A 10,660-nucleotide genomic window follows, 5' to 3' on the forward strand; every position below is an offset into this window, starting at 1 on the left:
TATAACAATGACTTAAAACACTTCATGACTTTACTTATTGTTTTGTTTGTTTTCGTGGGAAGAATTTTAATATATTTTCACAAAAATAACATTTCATTTATAAATCAATCACAAATAAATATAATATGCTTTTATAACATGTGTTATTTTCTTTTGAGCTGACACATATATCAGATTTAAATCATAAATAAGTTTTCCCTCTTACTATCATAGAGAAATCATACCAAAACTCTTAAAAGCATACCAATGGTAAATCAAAGAACAATAATTTAAATGTATGTTTGCAATCTTGAACATACCAAATGAATATACCAAAACTCTTAGTATTGATTTTTCACCATCATAATTCTGACATCCACTTCTAAAATTTATTTGATAAATCATGTTGGATGGTGAATACTTCTAAATAATCCAGTTTAAACTGGTTTTTTAAGCACGATTGAAAAGCAATATTGAGAAGTGATGATTTTTAATAACCCAATTTTTTTAATTTCAAAATACATTTGAGAATCCAAGTTGGACAATCTGATTCATGCTAAGGCAGTTAAGTCGTCGCTCCAAGTGCCAATGGTGTATATATGACAAAGACAGTTACACAAAACTACAAAATAAACAATACGCCAGCGCCAACATGGAAAGTAGGTGAATGCTTTAAGACATATGAACAATACATTATAGTAATTAAATCAAGACAATACAATACAGAAAAAAATACTGTCCCACACACAAAAGAAAAAGACAGACGATAACTTTTGTTTCTTACATCACACTCGTAACTCCCCGGTTCAGTCTTGATATGACAATTTGAGCTGAAGTGTTTCACAACTCGAACTCATTACTGTGTAATTTTTTACTATAAATCTATGAAATAATGAGTTTGAGTGGCAAGAAACTTAGTAACTTACTATAAGTAAATAAATTATCGTAGGGTATTTTATTTATGCTTACACACGTTCATTAAATTCATCGGCAAGTATGTCACAACCCATAAGACTCTTCAACGAATAAATGCACACGGAAATTAAGCAATTTGAGTTCAGTAATGGGGTGGTGATGACCCAGAATGTTGACCATATTGATGAGAGGGTTCTTCTATTGGAGGAGGGACAATAACTCTCTTCTTTCTCTTCTTGGCCAAGCATACAAGACCAACTAGGAGGAAAGCAATGAAGAAAGCACCTCCAAGGGAGGCACATACAGCAATCACGGTGGTGTGGTTGCTTCCCCCAGATGGTGGTGACAACTTATAATCATTAGAAGATGGTGGTGGTGATAACTTAAAATCATTAGAAGATGGTGATGGTGATAACTTATAATTATTAGAAGATGGTGATGGTGATAACTTATAATCATTAGAAGATGGTGGTGGTGATAACTTATTATCATTAGAAGATGGTGATGGTGATAACTTATAATCATTGGAAGATGGTGATGGTGATAACTTATAATCATTAGAAGATGGTGGTGGTGTACCTGACCCGTTATTACTTGGAGGGAAATAGTTTGGGGAATGAGCAGAAGGAGTCTTTGTTGGTGGCAGTGGTGACCCGTTTGGAGAGGTAGTTGGGGCTCTCTTTGGGGTAGGTGCTAGGGATGGAGGGTAATTATCCTTGGGTGGAGGTGAAGTTGGTGGCTTAGTTGGACCTTTTGTTGGTTCAAGTGATGGTGGTGATGAGTTCTGTTTTGTTGGTGGCGCGTTGGAGGGCAATGGTGTTAAGTTTTGTTTTGGTGGTGGCGCGTTGGAGGAAGATGGTGGTGATAAGTTGTCTTTTGGTGGTGGTGCATTGGAGGGTGATAAGTTGTTTTTGGATGGTGGTGGTGGAGTTGAGTGTGGGGGGTAAAAGCTAGGTGGATATTGTGGTGGTGGTGGTGGATTTGATGATGGTGTTGGAGGTGGAGCAAGTGGTAGTGGTGGTGGATTTGATGAAGGTGTTGGGGGTGGAGCAAGTGGTGGTGGTGGTGGTGGAGTTGAGGGTGGGGGGTGAAAGCTAGGTGGATATTGTGGTGGTGGTGGATTTGATGGTGGGGGATGAAAGCTATGTGGATATTGTGGTGGTGATGGTGGTGGTGTTGGAGGTGGAGCAAGTGGCAGTGGTGGTGGATTTGATGAAGGTGTTGGGGGTGGAGCAAGTGATGGTGGTGGTGGTGGAGTTGAGGGTGGGGGGTGAAAGCTAGGTGGATATTGTGGTGGTGGAGGATTTGATGGTGGGGGGTGAAAGCTAGGTGGATATTGTGGTGGTGGTGGTGGTGGTGTTGGAGGTGGAGCAAGTGGTGGTGATGGGGGAGGGCTGGAACAGACTTGTTGATGAGGTGGTGGTGGTGGAGGAGAGTAGTAATGGTAACTCATTATGTAAAAAAAGAGAGGAAGTCTAGAATTAATTAGTGCAAACTGGTATTAGGAATCACACACTATACAAGGATAAGGGCAGAGTTCAACTTAAATATTAGCTTGATTAGGGAAGCATTACATATAATTTATTAACTAGTGGACATGCACTTGTTTTTTTTATTAAGAATCATAGACTAATGTTATGGTTATCGCATGCACTTGTTGGGACAGGTTAAGGCTTGTCCTTATCTGACCTTAAATATTGGTCGGGTCACTTTTTTGAACCCGGACTCGGCCCTAAACCCGAAGTTAACCCGACCCTAAATAGCAAATGGGTCAGCTTTTAAACCCGACTCGACCCTAGACCCGATTAAATATAATGCATACTCATTTTAGATAAAGATTTCTCAATATTATTTATTATTATGACTATGTATTATTAATCATGTATATATTATGGAAAAATTAAAGAATAAATGATACTTTCGACCAAAAGGGTACATTACTCTATAGATGAGCGAGTGACCCTAGGACGGGACGGGTCGGGTCATGTTTGGTCTCTACCCGACCCTTAATATTGTCTGGATCTATTTTTAGAACCCGAACCCGGCCCTAGACCCGTCCCTATTCGGATCCAATCATGATCGGGCCCTGCTTGGTGAGCGTGTAGGGTCGGTCCTGCTCACCCCTAATTGAGACAAAAGGCATCACTAGAATTATCATCTATATGAAAAGAAATCATTAGTACAATTACTATTAAAATAATCAGCAATTAGAAAATAAGTCATTACTAACAAAACTCGGACAACAGGAGAAAAACCACCACCGGAATGAACATCAATGGGGAGTAGAGCATGTGGTATAATGACCATCCAAATGACTGTCTATGAGAAAAGAAATTACTATTAACACAAATCATCAATAGAAAAATTACACTATAGAATGATCTTTACTTTGAAGATAATCATATATATATATATAAATAAAGTAAATTGATGCATTAGAGTATATTGATGTTTGTTTATTTGGATAATTATTATATATAATATAGAATTGTGAGGTTGAGAAAAAAATAAATGATTATTGACGAGAATGTGACACAAAAAAGATGAATAATTGAAATTCAAAATTTTCAACACATCCATAGCAAATATCACTAAAAAGTTCAAGGTGATGATAATAAATGGTCAAACTGAAATACGAATTAATTTAAACAATTTATTATATAGGCATATTATAAATGATAAGATAATGACGACCCAATAATCAATATTCAACATGGTAAATGTAATCAAAAGATATATTTAAATAAAATAAAACTAACAAAATCCTAAATAAAATAATATTCTATTTCAGATATTATATTACACGTTTTTATCAATGTGGAATATATAACATTACATGTTTACTTTAAAATAACTTCCTTATTTTAAATGTATGTATAAATATACTTGTATACTAATGTTCAATGGCGTATCAGATTAATTATAAAATGGTGATTAAATTGAGTATAAAAGTCAATTATTGGTTTTGCAAGCTCAGAACTAATCATTGTTTTATCAGTTTAATTAAGTATTTAACGCAAAAACCCAAAATAAACAAATCCATTTGTTAACTAATTGACCATAAAAAGTAAAATGGTATGTGCTTGATTCCCCTTAAGTAAGGTCTCGGGTTCGATCTTGTAGATGAAAAATACCCGCTGGAAGAGTTAGCCCCATGTACCTGTAGATGTTCCCGGCTCGGACAGGATTGCCTCCAGTGCGAGGATACTTGTGGGAAACCAAAAATATTAATTATAAAATGGTGATTCAATTGAATATAAAAGTCAATTATTGGTTTTGCAAGCTCAGAACTAATCGTTGTTTTATCAGTTTAATTAAGTATTTAACACAAAAACCCAAAATAAACAATCCATTTGTTAACTAATTGACCATAAAAAATAAAATGTGAACGGAAGAAAATACTCTAAATTCATGAGTCCACATCAAATTATGGTGATCAATAATTTTACAAACGGTATATTTCAATACACTCATGCAATATGAATGTTACATAATCTTCCATCCCGTTCTTTTAAATTACAATGCATTGAATTTTTTTTAACTGAAAAGTTAGGAGCTGAAATCTTAATGCTAATAAGTTAATGTTTGGATTGAAAATACTTAATAAAACTAAGTAATCAATTAACTAATAAGTATAAATGACTTTAAAAAAATTAGCTTAATTATAAGATATTGTTATTGACTTATAAGTTCAAGACTAAAATGTTTTAAAAAATTATATCCTAATTTAAAAAAATCCAAAAACAAGTAAGATACTGGTTTATGTCGATTTTGTAAGATTTACAATAGTCTTGTCAAATATACTAAACCTTACAATCTTTGTATAACGTAAGTATTGCTTATGGAAAAAATATATACACTTGAACCAATTATTAGTTAACATACAAGAGTTATGTATTGGAAGATCAAGTTTTATCCATTGCATTTATCATCTTATATTTTATCCTATTTATGTTGGAAAATCTTAAACTTCCATGGTAGAATAGTTTAAAAATAAGTATTAGTAAAGATGATGAATCATATCATTATATAACAAAATTATTCATGTTAAATAATCAATAATAATAAGAATATGTATATAATGAAAGTGTCCTTAATATAATAATAAAGAATATTGTGAATAAATTATTATGTATCCAAATGTATGCCCATGAAATATATAGGTTATTCAATATTCCAATTGTAAATTACTTATATGCTTAGTTCTCCTCTAATGGATGAAAAAAATTACATTGTTTGTATAATCTTTTTGTGTGTTTACAATTGGGAATTACAATACTTTATTTATAAGAAATTGTGACATCCTACTGTCATCCTCTAGTATGGAGAATCATGATTATAAATAGTTTTCTTCCTTATAATTTTGCCCATCATAAAATTATAAATAAGACATTTGATATCTACACAATAATTATTATAATAATTATGTTTATAGTTATAAACTTTATTTGAATCATATCACTTTAATTTGGCTAATAAAAATAATATATTTAACACAATTAAACGTTACATGTATGTATGAACCAAATACTTTAAACAAAGTAATTCACACACAAAAATAAATAAATTACAAAAAATAAAGGACCGTATATATTTATTAGTGAAAAACTATATACATATATATGGACTGTAAGAGCTATTTATTATGATTGCATTATCCAATATTCATATTTTATTATTATTGACTCTTCAAAAAAATAATACAAATAAATAGTAGATAATTAGTTCTTCATTTATATTACTTTTTGGAAGAATCAATAATAATAAACATGAATGATAATAATAAAATAAAAATGTATAAAAATCTGATACGTTTTTTCTATTAATCTTAACAAAGATTGTAGCTTTATTGAACAAAGAAGTTAAATTCGAAAAAGAAAATATAAAGATGACAATGCAACAATACTAATTAAAGGAGGATTGCAATATAATATACATTTATATTCAAATACGAATGCGATCCAAGCATGACTTCCCATCTAGTTCATTGCTTTTTTGAATCGTCAAGTAATCTCTATATGTAATGGCACGATATGCAGCCGGATTATCATCGCCGACCAACTCCGGTGCAGGGCTCACCACCGCCTCCAGCGGTGGTCCTTGTGCTGTAGCAACTGAAATTCTAGCTCCTTTATTGTTTACTAACACACGGTGAATAACACTCTTGATTTTCCCGTTCGTCAATATCTGATAATAAAAACCAACACATGCAAAAATACTCATTTGCTATTCAATAGCTCATAAAAGTGATACAACATTCAAGAGTAATGTTATCTTAGTCAATGGCAGAAAACATGTCTATAAAGAAAGTAAACAATACCTAGGAAATAAAGGTAGATACAAATAAATAATGGATGCTAAATTGAATATATAAATCTGTATAGTATATAGATGTTATACTTAATACAAACTAATGATGTTTTTGTCTGATTCACATATAGTGGTGTATAGTTACCTCCAAGTGATCCCCAGTGTTAATGAGGAAGGAGTTGGGTAAAGGGTTCACAGGAATCCACTGGCCATTATATTGAATTTGAAGCCCACCAAGTTCATTTTGAGTGAGGAGAGTTAAAAGCCCATGATCTGTATGGGCTGGTAGGCCCATTACAAGTTCAGGATTAGGACAAGCTGGGTAAAAGTTGATAACTAGCAATTGGGAGCCCGATTCTACATTCATCCTTTCATGTATGAAGTTTTCTTCTTGGCCCAAGCTTTTAGATATCCCTTTTAGCAACTGCTGTATTATTTCCCTGCACTTTGTCACGTATTCCTCTGAAGTTTCACTGCAATCATTCAAAGATGGACGATTAATAATTCACTCAATATTTCGGTGGTTTGAAGGCTTATTATGATTAATAAGCACTAGGGACAAATTGTACCATAAAAAATGATATATACTCAGAAGCCTCAAATTATGTTGTATTAATGAAAATATGTTATGTTAATTAAAAAAAATTGTTTTTTATTTTATTATCATTGAGTGAAACGTGATTTGATACAATATATCTCTGTTATTATACTTATACCTTATGGAAAATAGGAGTTCTTTTAATTTAGCAAAATTTCAATAAATTATTACCAGAAGATAATGTACAATCACTCGGGAAAAACATTTTATTCAATTTTAGTGTAAATATTGACTATTCATAACTGAATACTGTCCATACAAAAATCACTGTATTTATATATCCTCTTGCAATTATAACATAATGATTTTGTTGGAAGAGAAATAGACATAAGCTTTTGATTAACTATCACCATAGGTCACGAGGATAACTTTATTTATATTGATTAATCATAGGAGAGAGTTCAAATCCATGATGAGATAACTTCCACATATTTGTTGGACCCAACCCCATTCCTGCTCTACCTACTAGTACTGTGAATTTCCTCCACAAATAGTGCCGAGTTAGGTAACCAGTGCCAGGACGATATATGAAAGTGATAGATAACTTTATTTTTTGTGCATAAAATTTGTGAAAAGTAATCATCGTACTTCCTCAAAAATATATACTTAAAAATTTATGGTAAAATGATGTTTTGAAAAAAGATTTTGGTTGTAGAACTTTTACATGTTATTTTAGATAATTGATTAATTATAAAAAGCGCTTTTTAATTTCTCTAAAAAAACTTAAGAGCATTTTAGACGCATAAGAATATAGTTTTCCGTAAAAGTTGAACTGAGATTTTGTTTATACTTATGTTTTCAATAAGATCCAATGAAATATTCTATTAAACGAGTTATATTTGAAGAAAAAACCTAAACAATGAGGATATTCCATCAGAAAAAGTGGAGAAATCCTTGTTAGAAATAAGAGTCACTATTATAGAATTTGTTATTTATCTTATTATAAAATATCATTTGGTAATATACAAAAATTATAGAATGAGCACTTTTTAACTTACAATAATGTTTTGAAAAATCAAATATTCTATAGTAAGATCATAACCGTACAATTAATTTTAGTATTACTTTAGTTTTTATAGTAAGATATCATTAGTTTCCTACTTAAATAACCGTACACATTATTTTTTCCATATTCACATTATTTTTTCTATGACTTAAACAATTATTCATTTAAATAACCGTACAATTATTAAAATTATAGTCTCTGTTTCATTCCATATATAACTTCTTATAAAATATTCTATAACATGAAAAACCGGGATATAGAAACTTTGGAGGATTGATTTCGGTCCCTTTTTTTAAATTTATAAGCATGTTAATTAAATTTGTTACTAAAATATTTCCATTTAATTGTATATTTTTCTTGTGCTCAATACTATTATAATAAAAAGATAATGAGTGATGCATAATTAATCATGAATGATGCTTTTTATAAAAATATGCTTAATTTCGAATATATTAATTTAAAATACAATATCTTCACTCCTTAATTCTCGTGAATCTCAAGAGATAATTGAGAGTGTGTTCTAAGTTAATTTAGAACTGTGTGCAATCGAAAAATTTCTAAAATAAAATATACTATTTTAAGAAATAAAAAAAAAAGATTTAATATGTATACACTGTGATTAGTGTTTTTTTACATTATCATCACATCGGACGAAATCACTTGTCTCAAACGGTGTCTCATTCCATGTCCTAAGCTAATCAGATTGCTCAATTTTATTACATTTTGCTTTTAAAATTTTTATTTTATCATCTATCATTCATATATTAACAGTCATGAATTCTTCAAATAAAAATAATACAAATCAATAATAGATAATATGATAACAGTATAAAAAAGTGTAAAAAAACTTTATTATAATGGATACATAGATATTAAACTCATAACAAAAATACACCTAGCAGCGTATCAAACAATTATGAAAGTGGTATATCTAAACAATGGGTTTACTTTACAAAAATGAAGACAACAATAATAACAAAACGAGTAAGTGAGTAGATGCAATTTTTCTTTTAGTAGAAGAAAACTGATTTTACATGAACTGAAAGACAATATTTGAAGAACTCCATCTCTAAGAAACATATCTTGTAACATTAATATTAGACCATATATATAATAATTTTGGATGAAGACCATACCTAAAACCAAGGGGCTTAGAAGGAGCCTGAAATTGAGGATGAACAAGGCATTTGAGATAATCTCTCCAGAAAAGTTTCTTGTCCACCGTCACATTGAAGCTTGTCCCACAATTTATTGGATCACATATATTCCCTCCTGCATATTCTTTTTTTTCTTCCTCGCTCATATCAAAGAAGTTTTGGCTTGATCTAAGAAACTCACGCCTCAGTGTTTCCGGCATCCCGTGATTAATTAGCTAAACAATTCATGTCCCAAATTTAGAAGCCAACAAAAGTTTTATATAATACAAGCACTTGGAATAACTCAAAGATCATGTAAAAAGGGTAGTATAACTATATATGTATATTTTAACTTGATATGAACAAAAAGGTATAACTATATATGTATGTAAATAGGGTACTACTATAACTATATATGTATATTTCAAATTATGCCTAGTTGGACCTTAATAATTATTGTTGGACAAAGTTAACTTCAATCAAGTACACTTTAAGAACATATAATAATATCATTATTTTTAATCTCCACAAACATACCCAAAATGTTGGTCTTTATACTCTTATTGAAAATCTTATAACTATATGAAGAAATAAGTGAAAGCAAATATACCATGAAGAAACCCCAGTCGCGGCATGCATCTCCAAGTTTTTGGACTGCCATGGATTGCTCACAGGGATTAGAAGAGATGAGTTGAGAAAAGTCAATTGTTGGAACATTCTCAGTTTCATGCAATATAGGATCCTCTGGATTTGTGGACCATATGTAGTTTGAGGGAACAGACCTAAGGTCATTTGATTCAACTAACCCTTTAACGCTAAACATTTTTTTATTTGTCTGGTGAGGATCAAATATTACTGGGTTTGGCCAATGGAGGAGAAGTTCAGTATTAAACTTGACTTGGTGTGTACTATATGTGAGTATGTTAGGGCTTTATATAAACCAACAAATTATTGGGGCCTAAAACTTTTTAGTATTATTGAGATATTGGGGAACAATTATTTCAGAGGGTGAGAGCATTTTCACGTATAAAAGTGGGATAAGGGCATATGGTCTTACGTTAGATCAAGCACAATCATTTGTTGTTTCCTTTGAAAAAGTTGACAGTGAAAAGAAAGTGACATCCTCTGAATTCTGATGTGAAACAACGTGAAAAGAAAGGAGAAAAATCTGTCTTCTGAACAAGAAATGGACAAATATCAAAGCTCAGCCAGGAGCATTTAAAAAGCAGATAATAAGCATTTAATTTTGAATTTTCATACCCACAATGTTGAGGTGGGAAAGGACGGTCGAAGCATATGCTAAAATTGTTTTGATTTATAGTTTTAATTGAATAAGGATTAAACCGTTTTTAATTGAAATTTTTTTGATCTAACCATATTAAAATGGAATAATATATGAAGTAAGCGAAATAATTCACTTAAAAAATAATGAAACATTACTATAATATTATTTTTTATTGTTGTGAAAAGATATAGATATATTAGTTTAATATAATTACTAATTATATACATTTTAAATTTATATATAAATACAAATTTATACTAATTATTAATTATATATATGACATTATTCGTTGGACTATATAGTTAAACTTAAGAGAGAGAAAATTATATACGACAGAGTATGATTTTTATAACTGTTACTATATCGGTCATTTACCTTTTATATTTAATTATTATTGACTATTTAACAAATAGTACAAATGAATGATATAA

General features: G+C 30.7%; 1 protein-coding gene across 1 annotated transcript; it reads right to left on the reverse strand.

Moving 5' to 3' along the window:
- LOC109359148 (protein DMR6-LIKE OXYGENASE 2-like) lies at positions 5,804 to 10,050 on the reverse strand. The gene is made up of 4 exons (XM_019603703.1): positions 9,555 to 10,050; positions 8,945 to 9,180; positions 6,350 to 6,677; positions 5,804 to 6,081 (listed from the first exon to the last, which is right to left on the reverse strand). The coding sequence occupies exons 1-4, from the start codon at positions 9,765 to 9,767 to the stop codon at positions 5,839 to 5,841; spliced, it is 1,020 nt and encodes a 339-aa protein (XP_019459248.1). The 5' UTR covers positions 9,768 to 10,050; the 3' UTR covers positions 5,804 to 5,838.

This window comes from Lupinus angustifolius, chromosome LG11 (assembly GCF_001865875.1).
Source record: "Lupinus angustifolius cultivar Tanjil chromosome LG11, LupAngTanjil_v1.0, whole genome shotgun sequence".
Classification (NCBI taxonomy): domain Eukaryota; kingdom Viridiplantae; phylum Streptophyta; class Magnoliopsida; order Fabales; family Fabaceae; genus Lupinus; species Lupinus angustifolius.